We start from the raw sequence: 24,136 nt of genomic DNA, 5'->3' as shown, positions 1-24,136 counted from the left end.
AGAAAGTGTATCAGGCTCCAGGCGTAACAAAAACTATTACATTAATATAAGAATATTAATGTTAGATTTTATATTAACAGTATTCCTGAGCTAGCTGTTGGCCAGTTTGTCTGCTATTAAAACAAGCTGCTAGCAAGGGAGTTAATGTATTGTCTTACTCATTATCATCAAAAAATACTGAAAACAGCTGTGAAATGAATGAAAATAATAGAAAAATGTTAGTTTCACAATGACTATAGACTTTTTTTCAAGTAAAAATTCTATCTTGAGTGGAATGCTTGTTGTGTGCTCGTTGCATTGCTACATGGAGCACTTGTTTGATTTGTATTATGTCAATTCTTCTTCAAGATTTTGCAGCTGATTTTAGGAAGACACCCTCCCAGGATGAAAAAAAAAAGTCCCCAGTACCACAATTCCCTCCAACTCAAATGAAATCAAAAGACAAATGGTCCCGTCTTTGTTACACCCTATCCAGAAAAGCATTTTGCCTACGTAATACAGAGCCAAGCATTGCCAGGAATTTAGATGGGAAATGAGCAATGCTTTATTATGCTGCAGAGCCTTGGAAATGAATGTGGATAATACATATATTCACAGCGGTATTAATATCCTCAGAGTTCATCTTTTTTTCCTCGCTTCATTCTCCATTTTCTCCCTTCACAGGCTCCAAAGTACTTTGCCCTTGGCTATGCCTTATACTAAATAGATTTATGAGAACGTTTGTATCATATTTCCTCTTTTCCCAGATTGTCAAGACAGATTGTCAGTGCACCACTGATTGAGTGGAATCACCACATAGACTGAGTTCCCATTGTCAGTACCCACATACTCATCTCTGGGGGGTATTTAACAAGGCAAAATGACCAATGACACTCTCTCAAGGCCTCACCACTGCTATGAAGATGAGGTCAGTGGTATGAAAATAATGGATTCTCTGCCTGCATATGATTCTATTTAAAATGGTAATAGCCCTTCTCTCCAATACTGTGGCTATGAATGAATACATATGCAATACATTTGAAGCATTATATCAACTACATATTTGATAATTATTTACTTCTTAAATAAGCAAAGTCTAAACAACTAATATCAAAACAAAAGTTTGCTATCATGTTTAACTGTTACAAATGAGAAAGATCAGTCTGACTATCATATCAGTACATGGTGCATATGCGTAAATATACAATATTCAGTCATATGATTATATATGATACCTTAAACCTGTTTGGCACAAGGGGAGAAGTAGCAATGCTAAAACAAAGTCTATTATATAATTTAAAAATCTATGTGGCTCAAATAAAAATATCAATATATACAGTCACCAGGATTTTAACATTTATTTCCTCTTCAATATACAGGAAATTAATGGTTACCAGCAGCCCTCAAATGATCACTCAAATCAAATTAAAGATATGTCATGTATCTCATTCAGGTTGCAAATAGCGACAGTGTACTACTGAGTAAGATTGCCGAGAAAAAAAGGGTATTTTAAATGAAGCTCGAGCCACGAGCTCTCAAGACTCTCCTTCAACTCCTTCATCCCTCAGAGTGATTTATCAATGGAGTTCCAAGTTGACATTGTGACAAGAGTGTACCAATCCCCTGTTTAGACAGAGATGGAACTCACAGTGAAATATGGAAGTAATTTAGACACAAAGACAATAAGAAAAGGAGGATTGCTCCCTTAGTGAACCAATCTGTATTAAACTTGATAAAATAATCATTCACACAAATATATGGGTCTATAGCGGATAACAAGTGGCTACTGGATTTTTCTGTAATATAATACAAAATCAAAGTAAAATCACAAGAGAGAAATGAAGGGGGGGGGGTGTCTGCTGATTCTGTTTAGTAAGACCAGATGTGTTCCTTTGGCTTTCATTGTGTTCCCAAATGGAAAAACAGGTTGTTAGTTCTTCGTTGTAATTATTGGTCGAAAATCCTTAAAGAAATCCCTCCTATACGCTGTTGCATTTTAGACATCTCAATGAGGTAAGTTCACTTCTAGCTGGCAACGAGTAATGTTAATGGTGACTTTATGACTTCTGCACAGAAAAATCAATCATTTGAGACTGGCTTTTGTTACGGTAGTGAATTCAAATTGCCAGATGGCTTCTCTGTGGAAATTGGTATTGTTGCTGATGAGCAGGTACCACCTGGCCTAATAATCTACTAAAGAGTTGACATGCTGTCTTTGCTGGACTGATTATATTTGGAAGGGCTGTACACTACTACACAATATATTCTGCAATATCATTGTTCAAAGCATAGCCCTTCCATGTGTCCTATCTGGAAGATAGGTAACTTACTCCCTGCGCGTCATTATATAATAATGTGAATTTTAATCAAAACTGACCTTGATACAGGTGGGCTTTGATGATTTCTGAATCCTAGGGGATAGAACAGTCCCATAAGGGAAACCCCTTTGTGCTGGTCTTGGTAAAAAGTAATGTAAAGCTTCCACTCTCACTCTGTCTGCACCCAAGCTACAGTATTGTATATTTTGAACATGTGTTGTCCAATGCTGAATTGGGCCGGTCATTGCCAATAATTACGTTTCTGTATGCTTCCTTTAACTGGAAACACATATTCATTCATACATACATGCATTACTTAAAAAATAAACACAATGACCTTCTTGGACACTATGCTCAAAGTTTGTTCATTCATTCATGTTCTTTAAAATCGTAAATGTCTCGTCTTTTGCCACCGATCTGACATACCTGTACAGGTCACGGGCTATGCTGGAGCCTATCTAAGCTGATTATGTTTGAGGCGGGGTACACCCTTGAGTCTCCAGTTCATCGAAGGGACACATAGAAAGATAAACATCACCTCTCACATTCATACCTACAGACCATTTTGTGTTTCCAATTCACAAATTATAGATTATAGAGAAATAATTATAATAATAACTATATTATTATTATTATTATTATTATTGTTATTATTAATTATAATAATAATAATAATAATAATGGATTAAATTTATATAGCACTTTTCTGGACAATCAAAGACGCTTTACATTGGATCAATTATTCATTCAGTCCTCATTCATACTTGGTGATGGAAAGCTACGTGTATAGCCACAGCTGCCCTGGGACAGACTGACGGAGGTGTGGCTGCCAATCTGCGCCTACGGCCCCTGTTACCACCACCGGAACAATCACACACATTCACACACCAGCGAGTGCCCCACTGGGAGCAAGGAGGGTAAAGTGTCTTGCCCAAGGACACAACGACAAATGACTCGGCGGGATCGGGAATCAAACCGCCAATCTTAAATCATAGGATGACCCGTAATACCACTTAGCCATGGTCGCCCCAAAAAGGCGTTCATTTCATGTTCGACTTCCAAATTTTGTTCTACTTCTAACACAAAAAAAATTCCGAATTTTTTGGTCAAATTCAATGTTGTGCGATGTCTGAAGCGTTCGAAAACCAAGGTTTGCTTGTACACACAACATAGTAAAGAAGGCAAAATGGTTCTTATCAGCTTTCAAATGTTTTTTTAAAACGATCTTTCCTTAATTATATTGCATCATTCTGATATGACTGGTTTCTTTACTAATTCATTCATTTCCAACTACTTGTTCTGCTTAAATATGGTCAAGGGGGTTGCTGAAGCAATCCTAGCTGACTTGCGGGGTGAGACGCGGGGGACACTCCGGGCACGACAACAGTTCACTGTGGAGCCAAATAGAGAACAAACAACCACTCACAAACACACTCACACCTATGGGCAATTTGGAATCAATTCACCTGAGTTGCACGTTTTTGAAGGTGGATGGAAGCGAGAGAACCCGGAGAGAGCCCATACAGACACAGGGAGAACATACAAAGTCAGCACAGAGCGGGATTCAGACCTAAATTTGTCTTGCTGTGAGGCAACAGCGGTATTCTATGCGCCATTTGAATTTGATTCTATGCACCATTTGTTTGGTAAAAGCTCATGTATTTCATATTGTAAGTGATTATTTGGACTAATCGGACTGGAAGTATGGGCAGCATGTTGGCGCATTGGGTAGCCGTGTCACCTCACAACTAGATGGATCTGCGTTTGAATCCTTTCTGTGCAAAGTTTGCATGTTCTCCCCATGTCTGCGTTGGTTCTCTCTGGGTTTCTCCTGCTTCCTTCTACATTAAAAACATGTAGCTTAGGTGAATTGATCACAATTATTTGCCTGTAGATTTGAATGTGAGCATAAGTGGTTGCTTACTTTCGTGGTTTGTTGTGGTAGTTCTGCAGTGCACTCAGAGTGTCCCCTGCCTCTCGCCGGTAAGTCAAATGGGATAGGTTCGAGCAACCCCCGTAACCCGCGAGCGGAATAAGCACTACGGAAGATGAATGAGTGAATGACTAACTGCAATGCTTAGTCCTTTTTGCTTACTTTTAAATGAACTTTTTGTAATTTGCCTTCAGTGATCACATTCCGCTATTTGTCAAGGCTTTAGCACCTGGTCGTGACAACAGTGTTTTGTTTTAGATGTTTCTTGAGTCATTTCATTTGAACAGTGACCAGAAGCTCCAGAGAAGGATCTAGAGATTGAGAGGTAAATTATTAAGCAGTTTGACAGGCAGTAAAAGTTTTCCAAATATGTTGCCTGGTGCATAGCTTACAATCATGATGTCCGTTCATGACTCAAAATAAAACAAATTAAATTATTTTGAAGAAGCTTGTCAGCAGAAATGTTGTAATTCGCATTAATGAGGCTAAAAATGAAAAATCAAATGTGGTCAAAATGCTAGCTTCTTAATAATACCAAAATTGTGGCAATTATTAAAATGTTTTTTTAAAGCCAACTTCAACATAATTGAATCAGACAAGCTCAATTAAATGTGACATTTTCTTCATTGTCATAATATACTATTGAAAATCCTGTTTAATTGTGTGTGATGATCAATGAGATAAGCAGTGTTCTTCCTGGAGTTTCATTTCCATTCCCACTCTTCCTTTCAGAAGATACATTAATTGACTGTTCACAGCCAAGTGACATATCTCTTTCATTTCCATGAAATGACAAAGTTGATGAAGCTCAAATCTAGTGAAAATAGACATCTAAGAATATACAGCACATAAAAACAATTCAGTTCACTTACACAATGGCTGGCAGCCTCAGTGAAGTGCATAATTAGTTAAAGTAAATTAAATAACCAATTATAACACTAACAAAGTAAATAAGCCTGCAGGGATCCCACCAAATGGTTGAGAATAGAATTAGAGTGGAATTAGTTTAATGACAGCCTGACAAACGACCCTCTTCCTGTTACAAACAGATAATGCCAGCTGCCATCATGGAAAAGAATATATAAGGAAGAAAACTGGAGAAAAGATAGTAAAAAAGTAATAATGAAAATGTTCAATAAAAAGGTAAAACATTAAATGATTTCCATTGGTAATTGTTCCCCAACAATGAGGATAGTGACATTGGCAGTTTGCCAATGCACATATATGTGAAAAGTTGTTTTCCAATGGCCTACAGCCATAGAGACATACCTCTGCTGGCACTGTCCACATGCTCCAGTTCCTCTGGAAACCTTAAAATTGCCTCATAATTCTCTTCGCACTTCTCAGCCAGGAAATGAAGAAGTGTTGTATTCTGACCAATGGATTTGGTGTCTCGAAGCTAAAAATAAGCAAACAAAATTTAAAAAATAAGTATAAATACAGTAATTGAAAAATGTATTTTGCATCAACATGCCAGGTCTGCATGCAAATAACACCTTGAGAGAACCTACTGAATGTTACTCATCTATCACTATATGAATTAAATTTGTTTTTTCCACTTCTTTTCCCTTTGGCTTTTCGTGGAAAACACTTTTAAATCCTTCGTCTTTGTGTCTACAGGATGGTAACAACGATGTCACAAGGGGGAATTAAGAAGTAATGTTTATATATAAACCTTTTTTTAATTTACAAAAAAACAAAATATATATATATATATGTGTGTGTGTGTGTGTGTGTGTGTGTGTGTGTGTGTGTGTGTGTGTGTGTGTGTGTGTGTGTGTGTGTGTGTGTGTGTGTGTATACAACATATATACATATATATAAAAATGATTAGCACATCCCACCTAAGTGATCTAATAACAACTACATTTTTGGGCTGTAGTCCCACTCGTGCATCTGAAAACAAGATTAAAAAAATATACATTCTTATATTGTATTTGTATAAGTAATGTACACAAAAAGTGCACCGGGAGAGGATCTTGATTGACTTGCGGTAATGGAGTTTCCTGCAATGGATGCAAGTAAAGAAACCACGCAGGTTCAAATAATAGGCTGTCCATTAAAATTATCAGACAACATTATAAACATAATAGCATTGGGAGGTGAATATTATATTGTTAATACTAATAATAATCTGCATAGCATGAATATTTACTCATTCATAAATGGGTCTCTGTAATCACTCAACTAAATTCAAACATAATAGAAAAATTATATGCACAACTCTAATTAAATTGTGTCCATCATTTTGAATTTCCATTTTAAAATAATATTGGGCCATTTGTTTTCAATTTGGTGAAAATTGCAGATAAACTGAAAACCACCATACAAACATATACATTGTATTTTTAACACTTGTTTACATCTTTTCCTCTTATTCTTACTTTGCAGTCTCCATTGCTTGTGTAGGGAAGAAACCTCTTCATCAAAGCCATCTTGAAGTAATATCTCATTTTAAAATATACACATTTTATTTTAAAAGAAGTCTAGTATAGAAAATTTCAGTAAGTAGGTAGAAAAGACCTTTAGCGATAACCTGTAGAAAGGTTTCGACATGGCTTTGAACATAATCACAACCATATGATTTTGAACTGCAACCTTGAGTTTACTGTGGAGGGATGACAGTTCCGAGTTATATATATATATATATATATATATATATATATATATATATATATATATATATATATATATATATATATATTTATAAACTCGGAACTGTCATCAATCAAATGAAGGACAACTGCTATTAATGTCAGCAACCGATAATTTCAGCCTTTTTCATCTACCCACCTGTATACCTACAGAGTGTTTTGTTTTATTAATACTCCACATTTTTAAGATTATCAGGTTTCTAAGTTAAATTTTAAAAGTCATCATTTGATTTCTGCACAGTATTTCCCATTGTGTCATTTACTTGCATCCTTTTCACACATAGATATCACAATTGACCTTGTACAGCCTGAGCAGATACTCAATTTGTCAAATATGCCTTATGTGACCAGCCTGGCTCCCAGGAGATGTGTGACAGGTCAGGAGGGATGTAGTCCAGGGCTGGACATGGGTCAGCCTATGCTGTTCCCTTTGCTACTCATTCCCTTCATCCTCCTCTTCCTCCCTGATGAGCCCATTAGGTACTCTAGACCTGCCACCCAGGGGTCCATTTACTTGATTGACTAAAGCGGGAAAGTAGACTTTTTTCCTTGTCTATCTATAATAGTCCAATCAGCCCCCTAAAGAATTAGAAAGCTTTACAATGACACTCCACACTGATTCAGTCACCCTGCAGGAACAGAGAAGGAACACTACATTCTCTGTACTGTGGGTCTTTTTCACACTTACATAGTCCATGGCTTCAAATGTGTGAAATAAATTCACTTTAGGCATTCAAACTGAACATTCCTATATGGCAAAAATTCCATATGGCTGTGTTTTCAAATGGCCTGACTCATTGATTTGACTTGGTCACTCAGGATGCACCAAGCAGTTATAGCACAGCTGCAGTACAGCAAAGCGCTTGAGAATGATGAAATAAGGCAGAAAGGTGTAAAATCTCATACAGGCAACCTAAAATCATGGATTTTGCAACTTTGTTTGGTTCTTTATGACCATGGCTTGATTGCTAACTTTATGCAGCGCTAAGAGGAAGGGCTTGTCCTTCTCAAGTAACTCTCAAAGCACTCAGTAAGCTGCCCAATAAATTGTGTCATCAGTTTTATCACCTATCATAGAGGACATCAAATACTGCTGCCTATGATACACAGTGCCTCAGTGCCAAGGCTTCTTCAAAGAGCCAAGCCAGCCAACAAAGTGTATGTCTGGCTCCCTATAAAATTGTTCACATGCTGTTAATTGGAGGACAGTTACTGCAACTTTATTCTGTAAGCAGTTGGCAGGAAGGAAAGTTTGAAAAAATTGTTTGTTTTTTAAAGTGCTGGTCTAGTGACCAGCACTTGTACTTCTTTAACCAAATTTTTCATTTAAAGAATTCACTTTTTAAAAAAAAAATCTTTCTTTGGTACAATTGGACTACTGAGAAAAGCAATCTACATTTCAAAATTCGAAAATCAATCACGTCCATCTTAGAAATGGACAAAAATAGTTCAACGGATCTAAACATTTGTCAATTACCCAGTCATTAACGTAAACAGCATCTATTACCATTTTTAATACTCAATTGTTAAAGCAGCACAGGTTAAGACGTTACTGTTTAAAAACATTTCACTTGATTTTGCACTGAAATATTGAAGTATTGAACATGTATACGATTGTGAAATGCCCCTTGTTTCACTGCTTAACTCATTTGCATGTAAGCTTCACTGTCTTTATGTGTGCTATTTGATCATTGAAAGGCTTCTGTAGATCTCTGCAAAGTCTCTGTAGAGTCTTTTATTTTGTGCTGGCAACTGGCCTCAATAAATTATTTGCAGTGATATAACTTTTCAATTGTTTAGATTCCAGTCCCTCATTACAGAGAAGATTATTTGAGAGCAATCATTGTTGAAGGTAGGACTGGTCTGACTGAGAGGTACACAACTGTGTCTCAATGTATCCATTCAGCATATGACCGTGACAGATACAACTGTGATGGAAAAATGATAGAATATACTGTATAATTATGATATAATAATTATTTTTTTCTTCAAAATATTCAAATACATACATTTTAAATTCACTGAATTTAAACACACTTGATTACCTTTTTTTATTTGTATCAACATAATGTTCCTTACAGCCAATCACGACATGAGGCATATAACTGGCCCACAATGACTGTGGCTACAACCCACTCTGTGTTAGTTAAGCATTGTAAAACTGAGTTGGCATGTTTGCGTGCTACAATTTGAAATGTGTGACTTTACTCTTTCTTTTTGTTAATGAACCAATATATATTATATAGTGCCTTTTATGTGTTCCTGTTAATGTAAGATGTTGCTTCTTCTGCAACACCATGGATAAAAAAAAACTATCACCTCATGTTCTGATCTGCAGCAGTGAAGTTTTTTTTCCTGTCTTCACCCAGTGGCTGTGTCTAGGTGTTTGCATTTTTGTGTTTGTGTGTCAGCACATCTTTCTCCCTCTTAACTGACATATATGTGGAATAACTATCACAAACAGCGGTAACACTTTTCCCTGATAGATTGTTGGTGTTGTTGTGAGAGGTTTCCTGTGCCGCACGCAAAGAAAATAGAACAAATGCCAAAGTGATCGTTGCAGATCTTGAGGCTGGATGCGGGGCTCCATGGAGTAGAACGCTCTGTTTGAACAGCCTGACTGGTTAATGTTCCCACTGAAATGAAGAGCCAATGCACTGTGGTGTCTTCATAACACCTTTGCCTGCTGTATGTCCACATGATTTGTGGTTTCTGGATGTTGGAACGAGTTCAAAATTCAGTCGAATGCCTCACTGGGCTCCAATTTTCACTTGATGGCCTCCCTCCTCCAAGAGAATTCACTCACCACTGGTATTTTTCTCCAATTGTGTAACTACAAACCCTTGTACTTGTGTGAGGTGGAACATGCAATGGGATGTCTTGTTGTAGCGATCTTCATCAGTGCATTGTTAAACACATGGATGCAGATCTAAATTTCATGACATACAGTGCCTTGCGAAAGTACTGGCCCCCAAAATGAACTTTTTGAAATTTTGCCACATTTCAGGCTTCAAACTTACAGATAACTGAAACTATTTTTCATGAATCAACAACATGTGAGACACAGTTGTGAAGTGGAACCAAATTCATTCAACATTTTATATATACTGAAAAGTAGGATGTGCAAAAATATTGGCCCCCTGTTCTCTCAGCTAAGCTAAACAACTCCAGAAGTTCCCTGATGACTTCTGAATGATCCAATGTTGACCTAAATGACAACAATGACAAACAGAGTGCACCGGTGTGTCATTTGGTCCCACATTTGCACATCCTTCTTTTCAGTTTTTTATTTGTAAACACAATATAAAATCTTGTATAAATTTGGTTCCACTTCACGATTGTGTCTCACATGTTGTTGATTCTTGAAAAATATTTTCAGTTATTTTTAAGTTTGAAGCCTGACATGTGGCAAAATGTCAATAAGTTTTTTATGGGGGGGGGCAATACTTTCGCAAGGCACTGTATATTTAAAAGTTATTTTATTTCATTGTAAATGACAATTGACGCTTTAGAATCTTCCATGTGTGTTATGTACTGTGGTGGCATATTACCTTGCAGAGGAAGCTGATATTGAACCCAAAAGTCTGGGCATTTCTTGAGCCAGCATTCATGTAATTGCCAACCAGTAACACCAGTTCCAGGAATTTACTGAAGCCTTCACTCTTCTTCACTTCTTCACAGGCGAAAGTCACATTCATGATGTCTGGCCGGATGTTATTCACCTGCTCCTCGAATGTCAGCTTGAACAGAATTCCATTTAGACGTGGCCGTAAGAGCTTCACCGAGCTCATCTGTATAAAGAATTAAAAACAGTGTACTGTAAGTATGTTGCATTGTATCCAAACAAATACATATGTCGTGGCAATTACATAGCAAGTAGCCACAAGCACTATGACTATGAGTATGTAAAAATACAGTCTCATATTCCATATTAAAAACACTTAAATTAAAAATTGTTAGCATAAAAACAAAATCAACCAATTATTACCAACACACCTTTGGTGTTCCTATAAATATGTGAATGGACTACGCCTGTAGCACCCAGTGATATATGGATGTACACGTAGATGGACCAGAATAACCCCATATGGTAATTTGTCCTCCATCTGTTTAGTAACAATCAACACTTTGTCACTTGCAAGTTGAAGTGTTCCATACCGGCAAACACAATTAAAACAGATGAAGGTGTAAAAATGGCTGTGATTCTCAACTACCAGGAAATGCTGTTTGTTTTTGGGGTTTTTTCTTCTGTTTTTCTCTTTACAGTCTCAGAGAGATTGCATTTTTTTTTGTAGCTGCATTTTTATTTTGACTTTATTTCCTTACATGATCAAATACAGACCTTCTCTTAAGGGTACACCACTCTTATATCACCATTCTGTTGAATCTCTGGAGTAATTACTGCTGTTTTTAGTTTTGGTAAGCTGAAAATCATCCTTTCTTTTGCTAAAGGGACAAATATCTTTCCTGTCTCCCTTCTGAATCCCATATGGACAAAGGAATCTCCATTTCCACACATTTGTCATAAATAATAAAACAGCCTCAATCAATACTTCTGGGCTTGAAATGAAAAAAAAAATCTATAAAAATGTGAGCAAATTAAAACAAATAGAGTTTGGCCTGTGAGATATGTGGCAAAGTAGCAACCACAGATTGCTGCATAATCTGGTGCTTGAAGCCAACCTTCAGATACAACCCATAATGCTTCATTACTGCTCAAATTTATTCATGTGTATGGGCAAGTTGTCTGTCAACCCCCCCCCCCCCCCCTCGTCTCACACACACACACACACACACACACACACACACACACACACACACACACACACACACACACACACACACACACACACACACACACACACACACACACACACACAGATTTTGGTCCCGCTGTCTCTCAATAGAATTAATTTGTATACAATAAGAAGAAATCACAATGAAAGCGACTGTGTAAAGTGACAGCTCTGGCACAGAGAAGCTTAAACATGGCTTATTTCCTTGGGGAACTAAACAGCTTCATAAACAGATCTACTTCATCAGTAGGGTGGTATATGATAACAAAATTGGTGAGATCATTTGGGAACCTGACAACCCCTGCTTCATTACATCTCCTAAAAGCAACAGTCAAAAACTCAACGAATAAAAAAAACAGCTAGGGAAATGGAGCGCAAATGTCACCCCCGGGTCTAATTGAACTGTTCTCCTGTAAAACTATGAAATGTACCTATAAGATCTTGTTGTAAAGTTTAAGTTAAAATATATTTCTCTCTTTTACAGTTCCCTAAAGTACTGGGTATTGGAGCTTGGTAAATGGATGACAGGGGAAGCTGATTAAAACTTAAATAAGTGGGATTCCTTTTTCCTGCTGTGCCATCGATTCATGGCACAACACTGACTTTAAAGACACAGGTGGGAAAATAGCTGCTAAGAAAACAGTATTACTTTAAGTTCTATGTATACAGTTTATGTATTTAAATGTGTGTCTCATCATTAGTAAAATATAAATAAATAAAAAATACTAAATAAATAAAATAGGTTGATGTAGGACCTAATCTTTAATCAATAACTTGATTTTAGCTAAAATATTAAATAACACCCACATTTCAAGTGTTTCATATTGAAATGCCCAATTACAGTTTATTATTGCATATCTCTGAATACAAAGGCTTATCTAAGTATGTTATTAAATGTTTCTGTCAATAATCATATTACTATACAGAAAAAAAGACACAGATTATACATCCAAAAGGTCAGGGATATCTTGAAGATGGTTTATTTTTAAAATCAGTTTTATACAGACGGTATTCGTATCCCTTGGCTATGTTAACTTTTTTTTTTATCAGGCATCAGAAAAATATGCTACTCATTACTAAATGGTATATAAAATATGGCTATGTGATACAAATTAAAAAAAAAAAAACAGTCAGAAACAGCAGTCATAGTTTTCCTTATGGCTCATGTGGTTCTTTTTCAGCACAGAGTGAAAATAAAACAGAGGGCAACAAAGTAAGGAATTGATATGAAAGTACTTGACATTGGACTTCACAGTGGGGTCTTTAATTGTATGAGACAGAGGTGATCAAGGATTCTCTGGGGCATGTTAAGCATATCACCCACATACTAGAATACTGTGCTAAGTCGGCTGCTAGCATGGTCCAGTACTGCAAGGCATTCTCATGCTCCATTATTAAGCTTTGATTTACAGACAGAGGGTGCAAAAAGACCAGAACAATTTAAAAATATGTGTGGTTAGAATTGCAATGCTATTGTTTCACAATATTTTGTAATCATCAATGACTGAACTCTCTCTAAATGATCCTTACTTAAAATTGTGATGACATATTCAAAGAAAAATGTATTGTTAGGTCTTCAGCTCAATTGACCCACCATCTCCCAAACTTTAAATTCACTGGTTTCATGCCCATCTAACGTCCAAATTCATGTAGTTTGCAAGTGTTTCACTATGGCAGGCTGCTCATATGATTGTGCTTACTCTGTGGTCTCTTGGGCCGACCCAACAGTCACTAGGAAATTATACTCACCACGATGCCAAACTGCTCCGACTCCACTAGCTCCTCATATTCACCCTTTAGTTCCGCAAGCGAACTCAGCTCTTTCTGCTCTGGCAGGTTCTTTATTAGGTTCTGCAAATGGGAGAATCACAAACCCACAAGCACACACAGAAAGTAAAGAAAGCAAGAGAAAGCAAGAGAACGAGAGAGAGGGAGAGAGAGAGAGAGAGAGAGAGAGAGAGAGAGAGACTGTTAATATAAATCCCATTCTCAGTCTGTCTCAATACAAATCACCGTCAAACACAAGGATGACAGGATACCATAAGCAGTAGAACGGGCAAATAGTCCATATACAAGCAAACCTGCTGACTGTGTTGACATTTAACTCTGCGTATCTGGTACGATAAAAGTTGAAAAACTTTTGTTGTTGTTGTTGCTACCAAGACAAGTATAAAAATAGGATGCAAGTTCCCTGAAAAGAGGAGTACAGGTACCAAGTACATGTATTCTGCAGTACTTTATTTTATTTACAATTGTAAATAAATGCATAATATAAGGAACATTTTGTTCAAGCTCTGTCCCTGTCAAAGAAGATAAATATTTTTTAGCCCATACATTTGTCTTCAAGAGACACAGAACTGGATTACAGCCTGAAGGCATGGAGGATGGCTGGCAGTCGGGTGGAGGATAAGTAGTCAGGGTGACATAATCACTGCCCAAGGTTGGCTTTTTAAGGGGATACTTATGACCTTTAGTCGTTAAATTACCAAAGGACACACAGATAACTGAACATATGTGGCATAATCCACATCACCTTGAAATTATCCTTAAAATACATGAAACAGGTTTTTCATTAATTTGCTACTTGTCTTTTAAATATCCCTAGCAGAAGAAAAAAAATGGTTGTTGCTGGTCATGAAGCAAAAGATTAAGATGGAGATGAGGCAAATAATGGTAGGGGTTGTGTTCCTGTAAATGTTAATTGTTTGTGTGAAGGTCAGCCAAGTTAATAAAATTGACCACAGCTACTTTCCCTTCTCTTTCTCAGAGGAAGAGAAGGAAGCTGTGACCTTTTCCAGCTCTTAACAAAGCCTCTTTCCTAATTAGCTCCTCAAATTTATTCAACAGGAGCAGTCTGGCACAGGGTCACGAAGTGAGATGGGAACCTCTCCTGGAAAACCATACAGTAGACCGTGCTTCTGGGCCACCAGCTTGGCTGACCACTAAGACTTCAACAGCTACCGCAAGCACCAAGGCCACTAATGATGACATCTCTTCCATTGCCTCAGGGACTTCAGCGATAAAAAAAAGTAAGCCATGATGCAAGTCTAGCATTCCTGTTTTGGAGGCAGTCATTATTTAAAATGTTACTGGCTTATGTTGAAGCTCCAATTAAGAGTCTCTAGCAAGCAATAGTGTAATTATAATGTAGGCTTTCGATCATATCAGCACAGTTAGAAAGGATTGTTAATGATATACAATGACGCATATTTATGTAATTGGATTTATGAGGATGTGTTTATATTGGATTTGAATGATGACTGCACTTTTTTTTTTATTATTAGTTATTCTTTTAACCCCCTGCATAATACAAAAATTGGAAGCTAATGTTAATTAAGCACTCACCACTATTCACAATTTCATAAAAAGTGATTTAAAAAAATGCCATAAATTAAAAAAACAACAAAACAAAACAGACAACAATGTGTTTTGCACACACATCAGTATATTTTTAATAAAAACTGACATAAAAGAGAACTGGCAAAACAAAAAGACCCATCATTGTCAGATTTGTATACATACTGTACTGTATATAAGTAACATAATAAACCCTCAATGAGTGATAAGTAATAAGTTGATTTCAAGGACACTGTTCAATACATCAGACATAAAACAAAACCGAGGCATTATAGCAGTTCATTTAGTAACGCGTTTCTTTCTCACAATGTATCATTGGTCTGGAATGAAGCAGCAAAAGCACCCCAGTAAACTAATTATCTATTGAAAGAGTTACAACTAATACTATCCTATTATTACAGACTGTACTTCTCTGGCACAGCTTGCTTGTCAAAGAGGGTACATTTCACAGTTACACACACCTTTAAGAGTGACTTCATATTTGACTTGGAGTGTTTCAGGATAGGAAACAAAACAGTGCCAATTCAAATCAGATCCCTTGGAATGTATTACATCAGAGCAAGGGCTTGTTAAAAATGTGAAATTATTGAGATAAAAAAACAATAAAAATAAAAAAAGAGAATAAATAATAATGTTAATGTACAATGTATTGTTATTTAAAATAAAAAAAAGAAAAACTATGTGACATAAAATCTGCTTGGTGCTTGTTTATCTTATTAATTATTAGATATCCCATAGAGCCCAACTGACACAAAGGCAGCACCATATGTGTGGAAGTGTGAAACTTTGTGTGATAATGCTGGGCCAGACTTCTCACCACAGGCCACCGGAGTCACAAAGCAGTGTAGGAGAGATTACTGGAATTATGACTGCAACACTACATACTCTCATGTGGCCTTGGGTGAAGATATGGGTGCAACACAGAGCTACACTTGCCAACAAAACCCAGCAAAAATAAAGTCTGGGCCTCCTGAATAAACCTTATACTGTACGGTAAAACCTACTTTGTGATAAAAAAAATAAATAAAAATAATAATAATAAGGTAATATCAACAATAATAAGTGGTGCAGGGTTATTGTCTTAAAATGGTGGGTAAGCTTCAAACTACATTTCTACATTTCTTATCACTCTGTTGTCCAAAGGAAGATCCAGTATTTTGTATTGTATTCGCTTCCTTAAATATTATCTTTTACAAATTAAACACGTGATCTTTAAAATATGCTTAAGCTCAGTTAACCACATGCTCAGTTTGACACAAAAATGTCCCATAAAATGTATAATGGGATATAACTAGTCTTAAAACACACACAGAATAGGATAATTTGTGTGCACGTCAAAATATATTAACCTTCAACAACTTTGACATTAATAGGGACATTCTGGTAAATCTTAATCAGATTAGAGTATCATGACACACTGTACTCCTTTAACTGTAGATTTACAGGTACCGTCAACACAGAAATTCCTCACAATACGGTTACTGATGTTTGAAATGGTGGGTGTAGAAGCATATTTCAGTCATATATGTGTGGGAAAAATGGATCTATGTGAGTGTAAAAAAATTTTCCCCACAGAGGATTACAATAAAGGATCATTTTTCATCTTCTTGTTTGTCTTGTTCCCCTTAAATTAACCTTGAAGCTGGACATGTTAGGTAGCGTATGAATATATCAACACATAATTCAGCTTTATTAAAGGATTTCCACTGAATGTCAGACTGAAAGGTCTGTAGTTGAGGACAAGCAGCTGTGAAGCATACAAGCAATGTGATACACAGTGTGGTTGACTAAATATTTGTAGAGGATGACAGTATCTGTAGGTTTTCCATACTTTGATCTTTGTTGCTGTCAAGTATCTTAGAATGACTTAAGTGTAGTCATGCAGAACCTTTGAATCCATGTCAACTTAATGTAGTTTCAAGAGAAGCATTAGGCAAGCATTAGACATGAACGCAGCAATAGTGTATGCTGATAAAATAGCAGGTATTAGTATCTATCAAAGTAGAGTGCTAAGCAAAGCTTTGGTAATTGGTGTCAGTGTCGACAGCTTTTTATATGTGTTTGTTTTTTGTTTTTTAGAAGGAATATTACACTGTATACAATGTTTGTAAATTCCAGGTACCCTTGTAATTACACTATTTTTGGAGGTCAATCTCACTTCCTTTGCTGAATTGTAAAATCCACCACACTCCATTCACTTACCATAAAGATAACCAAACTCAAGTTAACTGATTACGCAGTACTTTAAGCAATAACTTTTTAATTATAGTTGACTGAATAAATAAGAAGAGGAACAATCACCACATGTCTGAAAGATGGTATAAGTAAATAGTGTTCTCATCAACTTGGTCTACAAGCGGTATACAACAAAGACAGAAAATGAGACTTGTCTGCCATTTGCTTGACAGATATAATTGCCACGTCTCAGACTATTTTCTTCGTCATCTTGGAAGACAGTGAAACGTGTGGTATTGTGTCGATGCTTTGTGACGAAGAGCAACATGGGACCACCATCTTCCCGCAGCGACACCTCAGCAGGCTCTCCACTTGTCTCATATCAAATCAGTGACGACTTCAGTTTGAATCAATAACAGCATAATTCTTGAACTGATAACTGACAGTAAAAATAAAAAATAAAAAAAATTGTGGATTGTCTGTTCTTTTTCAAAACAAAGTTTAAGCATCAAATTAGAAAAGCAAAAGATAACTTTGCAGAATAGTTTGTGGGTGTAACAGCATCCATCTGAAACAAAAGGTCAGTTACACAGAACTGGAATCTCAATATGTGGGAAGATTTTCTTTCAGGTGTTGTTTATTCAAAAGGGTGCAGTTTAAAATAAAATGACAATAAGTAATTTCAAAATTCCATATTTCTTACCTGACATTTTTTACAACACAGGAAATGCCCCACACCACCACCACCCCTCCCCAAACAAGAGAAAAAAACAAAGCACAAACAATCAAGCATGTAGTTATTTCAACTATGTATGTATTCAAGGTATTTAAGTACTGAAAATGTAATTCAAATGCGTGTATTTTCCACTACTTTTTTTTTTTTTTTTTTTACTATTAGAAGCATATTTATAGCATTTGACCTAAACAAGTTTTGACAACTTTGAGAGAAAAAAACAACATGAGACAAAGCTTGTCCCACTAGTAAATAAGTTACCCAATCAACATCATTCATATGGTGTATTGTGATCGTACAAAATATATACTTCACCGAACCACACAAACACCTTAGATCCCACCATGAGCTAAGCTACAGTGACAGGCTGACAGGCAACAAACTGAGTGTGACAGATTCTAAAATCCCATTAAACTAACTGAGAAATGCAGCCTGAAAGAAAGAAATGCAGTGAGGGGGAGGAATAAAAGCTGAGAGATAGAAGGGGGAGGGGCTAATATGAGGGTTGGAGTTGGGAAACCTGACAGAGTTACTATGACATTAAATATGTCTTGAGGGAATAAGGAGGAACGATCACACCTGAGCACTTACATGAATAGAATGTAGAAAGATCAAGAAGGAAACAAAAATAGAGGCGTAATGTACAGAAAGACAAGCAGTAAGCAAAATGTTTAAAAAAGAAGATGCTAGAGAAGAGGAATAAGAGAGATGGAACAACAAATAAGTAAAGCATGAACAGTTATTTTTCTACTATTTTCTGAAGTACAATTTAACTGATAAGTCGCACCATCGACAAGGCCTGAATCCAAACGTCAGTTCCATGATTGAACTTTTGGTGTACCAGGATGCTTCAAAAAGGGCTGTCAAATTTTGAAGCCCGAAAATAAAAAAAATAAAAAATCTAAAATTTGGATGCACAAATGTGTTTGGCAGGAAAAAAAGTATTTCCTACAAAACTACAGTCAGAAGAAAGACGTAAAAATGTGTATATGTTCAGTGTGAATCTGTATTTAGGTTTAGAGTAGAAAGGTAAGTGAATCAGAGGCAAAGTAGGGTAGGTGTTTGTGTCACAGCACTGACTGTCCCAGTCTGCTTGATAATGATTTATAAACAAAAAAAAGGCTTTTAGAAGTTAATCCTGTACATTACTGTTTGAATATTCACAGCCCTAATAATCACACAACCTGTACAGATCAGTGGTGTATGGATAATCGCTGGAAAGTGCAGGGAATACTTTGGATTTTGTAAAGATAATCAAGCAAATACCTTGCTTCGCGTTGTCTCAACTTTACTCTGAACCCTTCCATGTCATATTTTTCCGGCCTCACAACATCAGCTTAATACAATGCACATCATTGTTAAACTAGAATTTTATGGAGAAGAGCCTTGTGAGGTGTGTGCCAAAACCCACCCAATTACACCCAAGGGGGACCCCTTTTCTCCTGCTAAAGCTCTAATCTAGTAGGCCCGATGCATATCTATACTTCAACAACATGTAAATGATGCCCAACAAAATACCAGGCTGCTGCATTCACCTGTTATTACCGCTGAGAACAAGGCTGGCATAGGTGCCACCTGACCTCCAGCCAATGCGCTACGACATGTAATGAGTTCATGCATATGGATAAGCGTCATGGTGATCTAGGTGATTGACAAGAGAGATAAACAAGAATAACAAGCAAGGCTAATGCAAAAGACTCGAGTGAGACCTGGCAGAAAAGGTTGTTGCCATGGTGAAGTGAAGAGAAGTAGTGCAAAAACAAAAGCTGACTCTGAAAGCTGGTGTTTACCATTATTATTTTACATCTAATATATCTAATCTCTCTCTCTGTCTCTCTCTCTCTCTCTCTCTCTCTCTCTCTCTCTCACACACACACACACACACACACACACACACACACACACACACACACACACACACACACACACACACACACACACACACACACACACACACACACACACACACACACACACAGACACACAGTGTCTCTCCCACTCTCTTTTGTTTGAAGGGATGCTAGACATTTTGTAATTTTCTTATTTAAAAAAAAGGATAGTGAAATGCTGATTACAGTGTGCACACTAGCTCCTCTTCAACATGGAGAAACCACTTTGATAGTACACAAAACAAGCCCCCAGGATTGTATTGTGTATCAGCGTGAATTTGATTAAACATGCACACCAAAAACTGGGTTTAAACATTTAGTAATGACTTGATCGTTTTAAGCAATGAGATATCATTGAATGTTTAGGAGATGAGAAAATAATGCTGTTTGGGGAAATACGACAAAACACTTTGTATTAAGTCTTTGCATTTATCCTTTTGCAATCATATATTCTCAATTATTTATTTATTTTTTTTCTGTTTCATTAGCTTCTTGATAATGTTGAATCCCACATGTGACCTATACCTAAATCTAATTGTAGCCTTACACCATGCAACTGTTTATGACCGCAGGTTAAAAATTACAAATAAGTGACGTTATTTGCACTCATATGATTAACCGCTTGTTATACACACATTGCTTGTTTACTGTATATAAAGTATATGATTTTATATAAATAATACACATAAAAGTCTCCTTCAAATTTTCAATCACTGATATTCAGTAACTGGATTGCAATCTAATGCAATAGCATTGTAAGTATTTAAATGTCTATTCATCCATTGTCACTTACATGAGTCCATATGGAACAGTGTAGAGTAGATTTTGTTTTGAACAGATAAGGTTTGGCTTTACACATGTGACATGAAAATGAGTCTAAATGGGAATTATGAGGGACTAAACAACAATGTACAAACAGACAGAGAAACAATAGGCAGTGTGATGTCAAACATAGAATGAGACTGGAAACAATAATGCTTTGTAAACTGCAAACTTAAAAAGTCCCTAAGATGTGCCAATTAAGCCACCTGGGAGTTCAAAGTAGTCATGCAGAAAAATTGCACAAGTAAAACAGACAAAAGAAGAAGCTTAGAGAGCTCAGGGAGTACACTTGCTACACATTAATCTACATTCCTGGACACCAATACAACTTAATCCCTCGCACTGTAAGTAAGAAATCTTCCTTCCTTTGGACACAGTTCCTTGCAGAGATTGTCAAATATATGTAATGCAACAATAACAGCATTGTCAGCCACATGAACTTATCTAATCATTTTCCAGGGACCTTTTCCACAAGACAAAAAAGGCTTCCTGCAGTACTTTAACTATGATAATGGAACACCTTAAATCAGATGTTAGCCAAGGAAATCACAACAGAATATTCTGTCATTGAACTGAGTGGAATAATTTAGTATAAATCCTCACTGCAGTTATATACAGTCGTTCATTAAACAAACCTCCAGAGTAAGAGTGGGGAAATGACTCAGTGCAAAAATAATTCAAATAAATATGTGTATCATCCTTTTAGTTCTAACATAATGAGGATGAATGACAGCATACAAAACTCAATAACGGTATGTTACATACATTATCTTCAACTTGTACTGTACATTACTATTGGTAATAATTAATAACCATTTCCACTTAAATTGCAGGAATGGCGGTGGAAATGGAATGCAGCATAATCACTGCCTCATCTTGACTGTTTTGCTCTCAATGTAACTGGAATACAAGACCGTAATTGTAAGAGAATTTAATTAATGCCTAGTCCTACACCAACTCAAGTCAATACCATCAGCATCCTATACATACTCACACAGTTTAAACAATGCAAGTGAGATAAATTATGCACACAGCAATGGATCAACTAAACAGACCTGAGGGGGTTAGTTGTCCTGTCCTGCAAAAACAATACAGCCAGGGCCCTGAAGCCAAGGACAGACGTGCTTGACTCTTTCTCAGACAAACAAGGTATACAAAACCTTCTCTTACTGTTTCTGTTGCCAGCCAACAATAGTAATGAAACACTTTGTCAGCCTGTCATCCCTTTAAAAGCAGACCTTCGCCAAGATGTCTGAGACTCCATATGGTTTCACTGAGCCAATGTTCATTATTGTCTTTCATTGTTTTCTTCATTGTCACACAGGGTATAGTAGTCGGATGGCTGTAATGCATTTTTTGAGCTTCTTGAAATTGCCCTTTTATTTAAAATTGACGGTTTGAGTCAGTGACTGCAGGGTTGTGCCAGTATTTTGAATACTGCAGACATACCTATAGTGTATATGTGCATGCATTCCATCCTGATATTTACACAATTGCATGGCCATTGCACATACTCACGGGTTGGAGGATAAATGACAAAAATGTATAGGGATTCGAAAACAGAGTCCGTAACTTCACTGCCTATCTTTTTGCTTGTACTGTGCATATGTACACCTGGTGCATGAAAAAGAAAAGAAGTGTGGGATTGCAAGAGTTGAAATAAAGTCTGGATGACTGATGGAAACTAAGACCCTCTGCCAACATTAAGGAGTGTATGCTTCATCTCTGAGGTGCTGATGGGCCTTAATGCAAAATGCAGAGAGCCAATCAGCCTTTATCTAGCCACTCTGCCAGTATGACACATTGTAGGGGTACATCAAGGCCAGCACAATGCCACATCCTGCTGACACATCATTACAGTACACATGTCGATGGAAAAAGAAGATAATAAGATTTTATTACATAGTTTTAGGTGCATTATGAACCCCTCTGGTTTCTTTGATTCCCTTTATATTTTGCTATTCCATCCATTTATCAATTTTCTACCTGCTTTTCAGTCATATTTGCAAAATAATGCCAAGGCACAATTAATTTTGAACTGAGTTGACTTTTGTCACGCTTTGTTATTTTCCTTCTATCAAGTACTAAAAGACCACCTACAACTAATTTATCAGTTCTTTATCAAAGAGTCTATACAAGGTTTTTATTACTTAAAAACGTGTTTAACTGCAATGCTCAATCAATGAGAGTAAACACAGAAATCAAATCAGCATAAGGTTTATATTTGTTGTTATAAAATGGCACTTTTAACTATCTACCTGTAATACAAGCTATGTCAAAAATGTTTTACACCAAAATCCACTATCCTCAATTCTTTTTTTTTGTTTTTTTTTGAGTGACTTACTGCACTTAGTAAAGCTAATTACGGGAAGTCCTCAACATAAAAGAACAATTAGTTCCAAGATGTCATTCATAAGTTGAATTGTTCGTAAGTTGTTATTAATTAAAAGTCAATCTATAATTGTCATTTGAGGTCATTTAAATGTCATAACTACTCTAAATATTAATGTTGTGTTCATTTTTGTTGTTATTCTGTGCACATGTTCGAAATAAAGCATTCATTCATTCATTCAAAAGTACTATTCCCTAAGACAGTAGTACCAGAAACATAAGAGAACAGAAAAATAATACATGAATCAAAATACAGGTACAGGTCATTAAGTTAACTTGTTCTTGACTATATGTCATTTTAAAAATAAATAAATAAATAAATAACAATCAAGTTTACTTCATTTCACTCAACTTAACATCTTTCCAACACAACTAATGGAATCTTAAAATCACTAGAAAACGGTTAAAAGCACATTATATCATGCTACAGAACAAAACATGAGAATAAATCATAACATATCCAATCAAAAAATATACGTATAGTTCCAACATCTACCATTAAGCATGACTCATGATTCAAGCCATTGCTCTGAATTCTGATACATTTACGCACGTTAAGTGTTTGCTCCTTTTATATTAATCCTTGAGGAGAAGAAAAAAAAACCCTAAACACTTTAAGACAAGTTTTGTTTTTTGTTTTTAAATGCATCCAACAACAACAGGCAGTCAGCTGCTTATGTTGACAATTCACTGTACTGTACTGTAGCATACAGCATGTGACGGTGCTGCTTGGCTGAGGGTTGTGGTAGAAAGGGGAACTGCACTTAAATAGTTGGATATGGCGGCATGTGTTTGTATCTCTGAATGTTCGAAAGTCAAATGTTCATAAGTTGAGGACTACCTGTATTTATGTTTTAATAGTAAAATGCATAATAAACAGGCTGGGTGGGTAGTCTATCTAGGTTGTGATTATAACTGTGTGATTGCATTTAAAAGGAAACGTAGCACTTTCTGTGCAAATAACCCTGACTCAAAACTTTTCTTTAGTTCACCACTTCACCTTCACTGTTTTTACTGCAAACAATTTTTCACTCTGCATATCATCGAGAATATGGTAAATGCATTTATTTTTAGTACTGCCCACATAAT

General features: G+C 36.4%; 1 protein-coding gene across 7 annotated transcripts in view; it reads right to left on the bottom strand.

Moving 5' to 3' along the window:
* diaph2 (diaphanous-related formin 2) overlaps positions 1 to 24,136 on the bottom strand; it is a 377,371-nt gene that overhangs the window by 141,832 nt on the left and 211,403 nt on the right. For all 7 annotated transcript variants that reach the window (XM_068325221.1, XM_068325222.1, XM_068325228.1 and 4 more), the window contains 3 exons: positions 13,430 to 13,531; positions 10,436 to 10,675; positions 5,500 to 5,629 (listed from right to left, as the gene is read on the bottom strand). In XM_068325221.1, coding sequence (XP_068181322.1) covers positions 5,500 to 5,629; positions 10,436 to 10,675; positions 13,430 to 13,531 — 472 coding nt within the window. The remainder of the gene's footprint in view (positions 1 to 5,499; positions 5,630 to 10,435; positions 10,676 to 13,429; positions 13,532 to 24,136) is intronic.

This window comes from Antennarius striatus, chromosome 10, assembly GCF_040054535.1.
Source record: "Antennarius striatus isolate MH-2024 chromosome 10, ASM4005453v1, whole genome shotgun sequence".
Taxonomy (NCBI): Eukaryota; Metazoa; Chordata; class Actinopteri; order Lophiiformes; family Antennariidae; genus Antennarius; species Antennarius striatus.
This window is presented reverse-complemented; position numbering and strand designations above follow the sequence as displayed.